The following is a 14,856-nucleotide window of genomic DNA, read 5'->3' as shown; positions in this document are numbered from 1 at the left end:
AAATCAATATAGTCAAAGTTTTAATAAAAAGTAATGGTGCAAATAATTAAATAAAAACAATATTTTAATTATGTAAAAAGAGATATACTTGCTGTTCAAGAAAAAAAAAAGAGATATACTTAAAAAACATTTATTGGATGCATAGATTTGGTGTAAAAACGATTTATTAAAATCTCACTGTAAAAAGTTAATTCAACTAATTATACATTATATCTTTTCTTAATTTATTAATAAACATTTGTGGTTATTGCATAAAATACATACACACATATATAGATCCTATATATGATGTCATGCATGCATAGTTTTCTTTTAATAATTTTTTTATACATGTTTTGAAAAATTATTTTATTAAATCTCACTGTAAAAAGTAAATTCAACTAATTATACATATATAATATATTTTCTGATTTATTAATAAGCATTGCTGGTTATTGGATAAAATACGTAAACACCTATATCGATCATATATATGATATGAACATGCATAGTTATCTTTTAATAATTTTTTTATACATGTTTTGGGAAATTATCTCTCTTAATTTTACCTCTCCATGAATAACAATAAAAACACAAACTTTCAATAATAAAGATTTGTATTGACAGAAATAACTTTAATTACCATTTTTACATTTCTCTATAAATTAATATCATGCATAAGCGATTTCTTATTATTTTCATCAACTCAAATTATTCTCTAGCTTTTGATCATGGTAATTAATTAGCTTTCTTGATCATCATCTTCTTTGATTAATTGTTTTGTTAATTAAATATTGATTGATTGACTACGTGCGTGTTTAATATTGTAGGCAACTTACTCAGCAATTGCGGTTCCATTAATTCTAAGTCTCGTAATCAAATTCATGGTATTGTTCCAACCGCAGAATTTGTTTGATGTAAAGCAAGAACATGGTGGTGCTCTCGGAGTAGATAATGTTACTCACTTGTTAATCCATTAATTAATTGAATCCATTTTTTTTAATTTAAGTACAAATGTACATGTATTAGTTTCATGTTTTATTAATAATATATGTATATATGTGAGGAAAATCTTTGGAAAATAGCATGTACTAGTGGCACCGGTAAGTTTGAGTTAAACACAGGAAACTCTCAAATAGGACCGTTGTATTTCCCAGGTCCATGCAAAGGTGACAAGATGGAAGTCACTGTAAGTAAATCTAAGAGACGGCCCTGGGCATATATACTTTATAATTCGTATATGAAAAACAATGTTTATGTTTTCATGGTTATGTATGTTAATAGGTTATTGGGAACATTATAGCCATACCCATGAGCGCATGGCCGAGAAACACCGATACCTGGATTAAGTTTCACAACGTCCCCAATCTTCATGTAGTCGGCCAAAATGGACGATTTATTGGGCAAGGGAAGGATTGGTGGGATGCATGCCAAAGGGTAATTATAAGTAGTTAATTGACATGATTAATTAATTAATTAATTAACTAATTAGTTATTTAACTAACCATGGGTGTTAATCTTTTTTAGACAAAGCCTACCACTTGTGAAAAAAACAATCCCACGGTAAGTGATTAAACATGTGTTTCATTAGCATGATTTTGTAAAATCTATACTAAATCTTATTATTTATTTTGGTTTCGTTTAGGCGTTGGCGTTTCATAGTTGCCCCGGGCTGGTTCTCAACCAAGTGACTTCCATAAACAGTCCAAGAAATCATATATCTATAAATGCTTGTAACGGTGCTACCATCTATAATATTAATATACAGGCACCAGGAGAGAACGCCCATAACACTGATGGCATCGATATTTCAGACACCACTGGTGTTCATGTTATTGGTGGAAACATTGGAACTGGTAGTGTTTACATACAAATATTACAAAAGTCTTTCACTACAAAAGAAAAAAATGGTTTTTTTTTTTTTTTTTTTTTTATATCAATATGCATTTTTTGTTTAGGTGATGATTGTATTGCAATCAATGCTGGTAGCTTCTACATCAACATTACAAATTTAAATTGTGGCCCTGGCCATGGCATAAGGTTAGTTATCAACATTACATTACAAATTTAAATTGTAGCTTCTATAAATTTAGTTATCAATCGACTAATTATGTAGATTATTATTATTATTAATTGAGATACAGTTATGTATTAATAAATATAAGTAAGGTAGTGATTACATCAATTATTATTATTATTATGCTGATTATTATTATTATTCGATATTGTTTTTTTTTCTTTTAAGTGTTGGAAGCCTAGGAAGGAACCGTGCCAGTGTATCTGCCGGCAATATCAACGTCTTCGGTGCAACCTTCAACAATAGTCAAAACGGAGTTAGGATCAAAACTGTGACGGTATTTATTAAATAACAAATTATAGTCTTTGTTTAAATAAACAATATACGTATAAGTTATTACACTCACATATATTTAATTAATTGTTTTTTTTAGGGAGGATCAGGTTTAGCAAACCAAATAACATTTAAAAGCATTGGAATGATCAATGTACAACATCCCATCATACTCACGCACTTTTATTGTCCTCATGCAAGCTGTAATCAAACCCAAATGGTATGTAGATATGTGTCTTGTTACATTAATTTGAAATAATATAAGTAATTCATTGTTGTTTACTAATAAGTTAATAATCTTGTGTATTTTTTTCTGAATAATTAAACAGCCACCTTCAGTGGTTCACATAAAGGATGTTTCCTTTTTTGATATCCATGGGACTTCTACATCAGAAAATGCGATCGATATTGAATGTGCTCGGAATTTAAATGGTTGCGTAGGCATCACTATGGGTAATGTCAATATACAGCCTGCTAACCCGCGGATCAAGGTTGGATCAACATGCTCAAATACAAACGTCAGATTATTTCCGCCCGTGATTCCTAGTGTGCAATGTGTTACCAAAGCAAGCTTAATTGAAATGCCGGGGGATGACAACTACGAGAGAGGCCAACAAGCATTAACGGCAACAAGCTAGCTCAAAGTATCGTTTTTAGTTTCTAATTTATAGATTAGAAATATTAAGCAAGTTTATTTTTAATAATGAACGGTTTGGTGGATGGCTTATGGAATATATCAATAAAAGTACTCTCTTATTATATTATGTTCGTGTAAGGAATTACTTTAACAATATTATTATTATTATTATTATTATTATTATTATTATTATTATTATTATTATTATTATTATTATTATTATATGTAAGGACATATTTCTCCTTCCAAATCCTTTTAATAGCATGTTTATTGTTTATCCAACTAAAAATTTAATGGCATATTTTCTCATCCTTAAACTAAAAAGTTACAAATTTACCCACTTTGATTTATTTTATTAGGTGGCAATTTTACCCTTTTAAAACTTTAAAAAACAAACTTATTTTCCCCTTAAAAACTAAATAATATAATATATTCTTTACAATGATCATCAACGAAAAAATACAATTTTATTTTTCCATTTTTCTTGTCTAAGTATGATCAAATCCTCATGGAGTTAATCAAAAATAAACAAATAAAAATATTAGCCAAAACCAAAGCATGTAAGGAACTAATAGGAAAAAAAAAGGTCTATTCTTATATCTTAATTCTAGACTTACCACCTCCTTCCTTTGGAATTAAGCAATGAATTACCTTACATCGATACGAATTCCAACTTTTTTTGAAGGGAAAATATCCCAGTAAAACATTTGTTTGCCTTGAGTGGAGTGGACTAGATCAGACAGTATGAATCCCGGGCATAAAGAAACTTGGAAAGGGTTTCTATTTTCTAATCTAAGTTACTTACTATAGTCCTCGTGTGCTTGCTATATATATGCGAGTCATTTTTTTTAGTAGGCGTTGGTCTTTTTCATGTGGCCGCATTGCATCAGTATGGATCAAATAATCCATTGGGTGTACATTAAGAGATGAATAAAATTGTTTCTTAGAGGACACGAAGTGGTGTCAGTGAAAGGAGGCGGGAAAGGACGGGGAACATTACTCTCAACCCGCCCGGGGGTGGGAGGGGGGTCCACGACACTTGATGAATAACCACCGGTTTATCCCGGATTGTTATTTTTCTATTTTTTATGTTAATTTCAAACATGAATGTTTATTGAAGATATTCGGAATATTATTAAAACACATGAAGAAAGAAGTAAAATGCTTTTGGTAATAAAAATAAAAATAGTGTTATTAAACAAATTTAAAAACACACAAGAATCATACTCTTTATTATAACAACCCAATTTTCCTAATTAATATTTGTAATTAGTTTTGGGTGGACGCCGCAATGGCGGAGTGGCGGCAACAATGCAAGCGTGTTGATGTTAGTGATACATAAACGACGGTCGTCAAAACAACCAATGGTCATTCTAATGAGTGGTGCTAACCCATTTGAACTCTTTTAAAGTTAACAAGCTTGGGAGAGGGCTCAAACTAACATAATAATAATAATAATAATAATAATAATAATAATAATAATAATAATAATAATAATAATAATAATAATAATAATAATAATAATAATAATAATAATAATAATAATTACAACAACAATAATCAGGTTTGCAATATATATAAACAAATCTGTTATGATAGTAAATCATCATATTTATTGAAACCATATAATATAATTTTGATGGGAAAAAAAAGTCAGTAGTGTGATTAGCCTGTTATTTAAACACAGTAAAATAATCAAACTAGCAGAATAATAATTAACTGATAAAATTAGCTGTCGGTTAATTCATCCGGATGGTTTGGACTTAGATTTCTGCATTTGCAGCTACTTCGCGTTCAATATGTTGAGTGGCTTCATCAATACAGTAGTTGTTGCATCAACGAGGCGAGTTTTGCAACATTTTCTTCTTTTATATGAGCGGGCACCTTTTCGTCGTACCCCTTGGCACTCATCGGCTTGTTTAAACTATCCTTCTGCCTGCTCAAATATGGAGACGTTAATCAACGAGGAGGATTAATATTATTGCATAAACGAAGGCGTGATCATTAAGTAAAGGCTTGCTTACTTCTGTAACTCTGTAAACTTAGCATTGAGCTTTTCACGTTCCTTTTTAATATCAATAGCTCCTTGATTCTTTAGATACACTGAAAGCGCTTCGTTGACAACCGCCACTTTACATCCAACTGGAGCCGGATCAGTTTCAGAGAGTACCTGCCAGTTGTCAAATCCCAAAATATTTAAGTTAATATTTTATAAAGTATAGTATTAAATATTTAAAAATCCACTAATATGTTTGTTTTAAATGTGCATACCTTCAAAGATGACAAGTTAGCTAGGGTTGAAACCTCCATTTCATGGCGTCTTATAACGTCTGTCATTTGATCCGTTCGAGACACAACAAAACCAGCTCGTCTGAAAACAAGGAAATATTCTTTTACATTATATATTAAAATTAAAAGATAATGAATCAAGAATTATTTAACGCAGCACGTACTTTTCTTCCGTTTCTCCCATAATCGATCTGAACGATTTCACTGCAGACTCGACGACTTCCATCTCATATTCAATCTGATCATTTGCCCATGACTGCAGAAGAAAAAAATTAAAAAATTAAAAAAAAAACATAATAGTTAAAATCTCACACTAAATTGATCTGAAAAGTGCTGGTAAAAATTAGTCAAAAGTTAACCTCAACGATAGATGGATATTCACATATCATAATGGACTTCTCGGCGTGTAATATTCTTTGGTGAAGGAAGTCGCTGCCATAACTCTTCAGTAACAAACGGCATAAACGGATGGAGCAATCTTAACCCTGTATCCAAACACACCCACAGTGTATCTTGTGCATACGCCTTTGAAGACTCGTTACTTTCACCAAAGAAGTAAGGTTTAATGACTTCAATGAAGATATCACAAAGCTGAGACTGCCACCATGAATATACGGCACTTGATGCGTCTGAAAACTCATAAGAATCCAAAGATGATATAGTTTTTGAGATGGCCTTGTTCAGTACAGAAAGTATCCATTGGCAGCTAAATGGCATCTTCTGTGGTTCTATCTTTGTCGGAGGGGTATAATCGTCGCCGAGTTTACTCATGGCAAATCACACAACGTTCCATAACTTGTTACACCATTGTCGGTATCCCACCACACGTAATATGTCCAGGTTTATTTTATCCGACTAGAATCATGCAAAGCCACAATGTTAGTATCAGAATTTGTGAAACACTTAAATAGATAATTGATATAATTATAAATATAAATAGTACCTGAGCTGTGTAAGAAACAAGTGCAAAGCGAAGGGCGTCTGCACCACACTGGTCAATGCCATTAGGAAAATCCTTTGTTTGAGCCTCTTTCGTGAACTTCAACTCAGTGGGGTCCAGATTACCCTGCTCGAGTCGCTTGATAAGCTCTTCTAATTTTATGCCACATATGACATCGATGGGGTCCACCACGTTGCCTAAAGATTTGGACATTTTGCGCCCGTGTGCATCACGAATCATGGGATGTAAATAAACCTACACAATAATAATGATAATAATGATGAAGAGGAAGCGAAGCTCATAGCGATAATAAATTCTTTAAAAAAAACTTAACGAACCTTTTTAAAAGGCACGTCACCTCCCAGTTTCATGCCAAGCATGACCATACGTGCAACCCAAAAAAACAAAATGTCGTGTCCGGTTTCAAGTACAGAAGTTGGGTAAAATGTCTTCAAATCTTGGGTGTTTTCGGGCCAACCCAATACAGACAGAGGAAAAAGCCCGGAAGAAAACCAAGTGTCTAAAACATCAGGATCTTGAGTCAACTGAAACTGTTTTCCTGGGAAGATTTTGTTAGCCTCCACCTCAGCATCTTCCTCATTACGGGCCACCACCCAATGGTCCGTGTAGACCCCGAGTTCTTTAAGTTGATCATCTTCCAATGTAACGTACCATGCGGGAACACGATGACCCCACCAAAGCTGCCTTGATATACACCAATCACGAATGTTCTCAAGCCATCTGTCAAAATGAATATTCAGTATTTAATATGTAAAGGATAAAATGCAATATTTTAGCATGATGTGCAAACATAAAGGGCCAATATATGATTGCTCAGTGAACTGTTCGGCAGGAAGTTCGTTTATTTTAATAAATGAACGAACACAAACTAAATTTTTTGTTCACTTTTGCTCGTGAACGAACACGAGCATGTGTCTTGTTCGTTCACGTATGCTCATGAACTTTCACATATGTCGTTCTTTTACGTTTATTTATGTTCGTTAGTTTACTTGTGCTTAAGTTTGTTCCTTTATGTTCATTTATATATTCAATTTATTTTTAGACCTACTACAATTCAGTCTAGTTTATTAATTTTTTAGGCCTGGCAGATTGATGTTCGTGTTTTCACTTGGTTATTTTTGTTCATCTATAATAAAATATGTTCCTGAATTGTTCGTTTATACTATTAACAAGCAAGCATAAACGAGCACGAGCGCGCTCATTTTCTTAACGAACGAACACGAACAAGAAAACCCGTTCTTTAATTGTTTGTGTTCGATAGTTTTCCGAATAAAGAAAACTTTTTAATAGTACCTTTTCCATTCAGCAGCATATTGTTTTGGCATTATCTCAATTTTCTTATTTGTGTCATCCATAACAGCATCAAGAGCTTCCTTAGCTATATCATGACAGTTAACATACCCACTGTGGTCTTAACATAGGTTCAATCACACCATTGCTTCTAGAACATAACCCTAGCCTCATTTCATTTTTCTCTTCCCCTTTATACAGTCCCTGTATGCATAGACAAAATAATAAATGTTGCATAATTAGACATTTACAAAGAATATTGATGGAAGATGTAAGAATACCATAGCCTTTAAATCTTCTATTACAGCCATGCGAGCTTCAAAACCGGCATCTCAACAAATTTTGAACCTCCATTATCGTTTATCTTCCCGTCATCAGTGAAAATGTTGATAAATTCCAGATTATGACATTTTCCGACCTTAAAATCTTCTGGATCGTGAGCCGGCGTTATCTGCAATGACCACCTTCAAATCCTCAAAAAGAAACAAGACACTAATAATGAACCGAACGTTTAGCATGAAGTTTGTTTATTTTGTTTGGTTAATATACGAACGAACGAACATGAACATTTTTTTTGTTCATTTAGTTAAAAGAACGAATATGAGCAAATGTCACGTTCGTCCATTTATCTTCATTCATTTTTGTTCGTTAGTTTAAGCTCATTAATTTACATAGTCAATGAAATTTTTTAAAGAAGTTACGAAATCATCTAATTTTAATAAAACTTTAGGCCTGGCACATTTATGTCCGATTATTTACATTGGTGAACTGTTCATTTATAGTATTAAGTATTAACAAAGAAACATAAACAAACACGAACACACTCATTTACTTAACGAATGAACACGAAAAAGAAGATCCCATTCGTTTATTTGTGCGTGTATGATCGCTTAATCGGTTAAAGTTACGTGAACGAACACGAACATGTTCCGTTCATGTTTGTTCAGTTCGTTTACACGCTTGGATGCCTAATAAGGCAAAACATGTTCAGTCAAATGGGTATTTATTGGTATGGTTCAGGTTGGTTGACCTGTTTGATCAGTCTCTTCTTAAGCTATAGTCCTGACCCTTTAAATAAACGCGACTTGTTTTTAAAAACTATGTTACCTTCACTGCACCAGTTCCAAATTCTTGATCAACAAGTATAGCGTCACAAACTATAGGAAGTCGTCTTCCAGTAAACGGATGCCTAGCAAACTTTCCATGAAGATGTTTGTATCTCGGGTCATCGGGATGAACAGCAATAGCAGTATCTCCAAGCATTGTTTCAATTCTAGTAGTAGCAACAATAATTTCCCCAAGATCTTCCGCTAAAAGGTATGCAAACGATGTCAAAACACCAAATTCCACCATATTTTCATGCCCAGGAACCTTTAGAGGTGTCTTTTCTTTAATATCAATATAATCAACCTACAAACATAGCAGTAAAATGTAAAGTATATAACTTCTGCTTCTAAGTTTGAAAAAAGAAAAGTTAATGGCGTACCTCGCTATCAGATATTGCTGTTCGCAATACACAATCCCAGTTGACTAACCGTACATCTCTGAGGTGAAACAAATGATAATCCATTTTTAGTCAAATGATAACTTGTGGAAACAGAAAATGTTGAGATAAACGCTTAAATGTCATGGGTCAAAAACGGTAACTTTGTGCAATTCGAAACGAGTTGAATCTGGCTGAGTTGACTGGAAACACTTTTTATAACAATATTAATCTAACTTTTTTTATGAATGACTTGGATGATTGAATGCATTAAAAATACAAATTGGTTGACTTTTTGACCCATTTGACCCATTCCCTTTTAAACTAAATGATTTAGATTGGCCCATTTGACTCATTAGAGATAAACGCTACCAAATCAGCCCATACGCAGTTAAGGGGATCAAAATAATGAGCCCGATAATACCTATATATAAGACCCTCCTTATAAAGCCTGACAAAAGCTTCTGTTACAGCATTTGACCTTTTGTCATCCATTGTAAAACACTGCCATAAAACAAAACATAAAGTTTATACCTCATAACGAGCCCAGTTTCCAAACGAATTAAAAAAAAAATTAAAGTAAAATTTTATCGGTTTTTACCTCACGTGACCAATCTAGAGATGCACCAAGTCGCCGAAGTTGCTTTAGTATCGTGCCCCCATACTCATTTTTCCACTTCCATACCTTTCATCAAAACCAAAATAATGTAAACTTTTTATAACTTATAAGTGAATCTAACCATTATAATGGCGCAGTTGATGCTAGAAAAGTGTCACTTATTAAAGGAATGACGTAATATAAAGAAAGTCAAACTAACTTCGGATACAAAATTTTCTCGGCCCAGATCATGACGGGTCAAGTTTCTTTCTCTCATGAGTTTCTTCTCAACCACAACCTATCCGTCAACCAGTGTCAGATAAATATATACTATTTTGCCACTTATAATATTATTTACATATTAGAAGTCAACTTAACCTGAGTTGCTATCCCTGCATGGTCCATCCCAGGCACCCACAGTGTATTGTAACCCGACATCCTCTTCCAACGAATAATCGTATCCTGAGGAAATAAAATTCAGCATCAGCTTCAAAGTAACAGAATTTACGTAACTTCATGTCACAGCAAATGTGAGTGCAACTTAAGTCAATTAAACCTGGATAGCAGCAGTTAAGGCGTGACCGATATGTAAAGCTCCCGTCACATTAGGAGGTGGAAGAACCTACATTTATACATATAATCAACTCACAATAATCAACCATTTTCTACAAATTAATACGAATACTTAAAACATTGTTTTTTAAGATTCTGCGTACAATTGTGAATGGAGGCTTAGAGCTGTTGGAATTTGCCTCGAAGAAGCCAGACTGTTCCCACCATGCATACCATCTACAAACAAATATCTTCAAAATAAGCATTAAACTTTTCAATAACAATAAAGAAAAAATAGTAAGAATTCATATCATAACATACGATTTCTCCACTGCTTCAGGAGAGAACTGCTTTGCCATTTGTTTAGACAGATTTTTCTTATCACCCAATTGTGTTTCCGGATCGATAAAATCTTCAGGATTCTCATCTGCTACATCAGCCCGTCCAGGCTTCTTCTTACTGGCTTTTGAAGAAATAGGCCCTTGTTGAGCCTTGAGTGCAAGTCAATTAATATCAAAATTATGTTAAACATCATAAGCATAATAAATGAAATAAAACTCACTAAAATATGATATCAGTTATAGAGAACTGCGGTTTTCGTCACTCAGGTTTGGTCAAAATTGTTATTTCAATCCAGTAGTTTAAAATTCGCTCTTTTAGTCCTGATGTTTCATTTTCGTTGCAATCAGATTCAACTAACTATCACCATATAGTATTTTCCAAATAAATGAAAGGGAAATACTGTCTTTTTGCATAATATACATATTTAATATTATGAAGCAATCTAATATTAATATTTTATTCAAATATATAGATATAATATTAACCATACAACATCCACTACCCATATTTTAAACTTTTGAACTGAAATAGCAGATTTGAACAAAAATGTTATCAATACCTTAAGTTTAGCTGCTTCAGCAGCTTTTAATGCAGCCTTTTGTTTCTTCAGCTCTTTCTCTTTAGCCTAAACGCATTGTAACCAACAAATCAAACCCTAACCAAACAACAACACGTAAAATGATAAAATGCTAATAAACTCAATATGAATTAACTAAAACAATTAACCCTCTCTTCCTTCTTCTTCTTCCTCTCCAGTTCCTCCTCTGAAAGCAGAGCATCCTGATTTGCATTCACTCCTATTTGCGTTATCTTTGCCCTAACATTTGAATCTTATTAGCGAAAACTCTAACTGAGATCAGGAGTGCAAACAAGCCAAGCTGCTCATGAACTACTCATGAACGGAGCTTTGGCCTTAGAAATAGAGCTCAAAACTAGTCGAGCTCGAGCTTGAAAAACTACTCACTTATTTACACTTATTTGCGAAACAGCATCAAAATTGATTCGAATTGTATACTAAAATATAAAAAAAAATATGTAAAAAATAAGTAAATCATTTATCTCATGTAATATATAAAAGTTACAATCAAAATATACAACTAAAATAATTAATAAATAATAAACGAGAGCTTGAAAAACTACTCTTGAACCGAGCTCTGGCCTTAGAAATAGAGCTCGAAACTAGTCGACTTATTTGGCTAAAATATAAAAAAATTAACTAAAAAATAAGTAAATCATTTATATCATGCTATTATAAAATTACAATTAAAATATACAACTAAAATAATTACTAATATAAAGATTACAATTAAAATATACAACTAAAATAGTTACTAATAAATAATAAGTGAGCCAAGCTCGATACTAGTCGAACTCGAGCTTGAAAAACTAGTCACTTATTTACACTTATTTGAGCTACAACATCAGGATTGATTCGAATTGTATACTAAATTATAAAAAGCAAAGTAAAAAATAAGTAAATCATTTATATCGTGTTATATACAAAAGTTACAATCAAATACAACTAAAATAATTAATCAATAATAAACGAGCCTGGCTTACTCACATAGAGCTCGAAACTAGCCGAGCTCGAGCTTGAAAAGCTACTCATCGGAATCGATTCGAATTATATACGCAGATGCAAAATCAATAATTATATGCTAACATGTAGTGAATTATACGATTGATCGTGTGATTTATGTTAACTGTGAATGGATTGAGATGAAACTGAAGAGAATTGATTGTGTAATAATAATAATAATAATAATAATATAGATGAATGAAGATATAGAGTTAGGGTTTTGTTACCGTACGGAAGAGAATAATCGGCAGTGATGATTGCGTTTGGTGAACGGAGGATTATGGAATCGGAGGAGTACGTAACTGAGAGAGGTTTTGGGTTTTCTGATTCTGGACCATGACATAATAATATTATTATAATAGGTGCGGGTCAGGCCATATATAAATCTGTTTATGTTTTAAGCTCCGCGGTTCGGATCTTGACGTGCTGGTTGCAGCGATAGAAAAATTTATTATTGGGGTTGTGCAAATTTAAGAACTGAACCGGGAACCGTTTTCACCCAAATTTAATTATTTTGTCTATGTCTATAAACCCAAATACAATAATGCGGTTCGGATCTAGTGGTTTTGTTTCGGTTCCCTAGTTCTCGCAGTTCGGAACTGCGAATTGCTCGCCCCTATCGATTATGATTTGATATTGAATGGGTCTATATTGAATTTGGGTTTATAGAAATACACAAAATAATTAAATGTTATGGTTTTTATAAGTTGATTTATTGGAAAAGTCAGTAAATTGATCAAGTTTATTAATAATTTTATTATATATATATGGTAATTGATCAAGTTTATTTCTATACTCGGTTATTGACCCGTATACGACACGGGCAGAAATATAAAATTCGTCAATTAAATAGATGAATGCTTTCAAACGACAACATATTTTTTAACATGTTTTTTAAGACGACAACACGAGTTATAATATTTACAGGTCATATTCAAACAGAAATATAATATTAAAAGCCATAAACTGATAAACTTACAAAAAAATGACATTACATAGTAGAATGTTTACAAACAAAATTTTAAGGTGGATAAGGTGTGAATTAGGAGGTTATGGGTTCGAACTTTATAGAATGCGAAAGTTTAGTCATTAAAAAAAATGGTAATAAACTCGTGTTTAAGATAAACAAACAAATACACTATTCAAGGGTTGGATTGTATATTCTTTTCAAACAAGTGTCGAAAAAAAAAACATGGGTGTTTTAGAGGGAATGAAATGGACTAGGTAATGATCATTTCATTCCATTAACCAATCAAACACTTTTCTTTTTCATTCCTTAACAATAACCCATTTTATTCTGTTTTCTATTCCTACATATCAAACGCTATTCTAGCATTAAAATTAAATTAATTTAGCCGGATATATATGATGACAGATCAATCAAAAGATTCAAGAACGAAAACAGGCTGAAAATTAGAAGTTACAAACTTTAAACAATTATTAATATGCTTGAAAATAGGTCTCCAAATCCAATGGATTGATTTTGGGGTCACCGACCCAAAATATTACTTGTTGGTTCATCAAAAACTAAAATTTAATTATGGTTTTTAAAGATTGAAGAACTTCATTAAAAAATGCAGTAAATTGATAAGGTTTATTAACAATCTAATATATATCCGAAAAAGCTCAGGTTTAATATCAAGAATTGAGCAAACAAATAAACTATTTAAAGGTTGGATTACATATTCTTTTCACGTAAGCGTCAAATGAAAAGGTAAAAATATAAAAGATAAATTGATATTACGTAGTTTGAGACCATCAATCTTTAAGAAGAGTAATAGAAAAGAGATAACTTGAAACAATTTTCTGCTGATTATTATTGGAAACTCGAATATATTAAAGGAACATGATACTTATAAGAACAAGAAACAAATCATTTTTAAACTTAAAAATAATTGAAAATAAGGTAAAGTAAATATTCTATGTTCATGTCGTTGGCATCTTCTTGAATTTGTTTGCAATTCTTGAATCATTATTTCTAATTTATTTGTTTGTTTATTAATTTCTAATTTATTTGTAACTAGAAATAATGATTTACGAAAACTTTTGATTTTATAACTTGTCAATCATCACGGATCATTACTTTTTCTCAGTTCACCAAAACAAATGTTCGCAAAATAATGAGATGTTGAAGAAACACTAAGTGACCCGGGGCAGATTACGGATAATCTGGGGGTTAAGTAATGTTTCCCACGAGTATGAGGTCCAGCAGAGAAGGTTGTTCTTCAGGTGACCTGCAAAACAGACACCGTAAGCTCGTCACTGAGAAGGGGGGGGTTCCTCCTTGTGACCACCCTCCGGCGTGAGAATCATACTAGATTGCTCTGAATATAAGTGTATATTAAGAGATTGCTAGATAAGATAATGAGATATCAGATGATGTCCTTACCATTCCAAAGTGTTGGAGTATTTATAGCCGAAGGTAGGTTTCCTAGAAGGTACAGCCGGCTGAATAGTATTCCTGTTCCACCAACAGTGGACTACGCACAGGCCATGCTGGTTGGTGGATAGACTACGGCCGACAGTAACAAGGTCGGCTGTACACTGTTCCACCAACTGTAGGCTGCGCGCGTCCCATCGTAAGGGTTGGTGAGTAGGCAGCGGCTAATAGTGACAAACAGTACTAGAGGGTGCTCCTCCTCGTACTGTTGTCGGTGAGCTGTCACCCTGTGATTGGTTCATGGGCTGTTCTGGTCAAATCGTCTGTTCTGCCCATACCTTAGTAGGTATAGTACAAAAGATCTTCCAGAAGCATACGGACTGGCTCATTTAGGCGGGAGTATTCCCGCCTTGCTC

General features: G+C 32.9%; 1 protein-coding gene and 1 pseudogene across 1 annotated transcript; one reads left to right on the top strand and one right to left on the bottom strand.

Annotated features, from left to right (window-relative positions):
• The first annotated feature begins 863 nt into the window (after window positions 1-863).
• Window positions 864-2,967, top strand: LOC143567703 (polygalacturonase-like). Its single transcript, XM_077054058.1, has 9 exons — window positions 864-935; window positions 1,046-1,168; window positions 1,264-1,416; window positions 1,507-1,542; window positions 1,625-1,835; window positions 1,938-2,019; window positions 2,225-2,333; window positions 2,430-2,483; window positions 2,659-2,967. Exons 1-9 carry the CDS (start codon window positions 864-866, stop codon window positions 2,965-2,967), a joined length of 1,149 nt encoding a protein of 382 aa, XP_076910173.1.
• Window positions 2,968-4,729: 1,762 nt separating this feature from the next.
• On the bottom strand, window positions 4,730-13,351 carry LOC143567702 (valine--tRNA ligase, mitochondrial 1-like; annotated as a pseudogene).
• Between the last annotated feature and the right edge of the window lie 1,505 nt (window positions 13,352-14,856).

The sequence above is a fragment of the Bidens hawaiensis genome, unplaced genomic scaffold (assembly GCF_021521415.1).
Source record: "Bidens hawaiensis isolate Kalapana, Puna unplaced genomic scaffold, B.hawaiensis_p1.1 tig00023609_1, whole genome shotgun sequence".
Taxonomy (NCBI): Eukaryota; Viridiplantae; Streptophyta; class Magnoliopsida; order Asterales; family Asteraceae; genus Bidens; species Bidens hawaiensis.
Note: the sequence above shows the minus strand (reverse complement) of the source record. Positions and strands in the feature narration are given on the sequence as shown.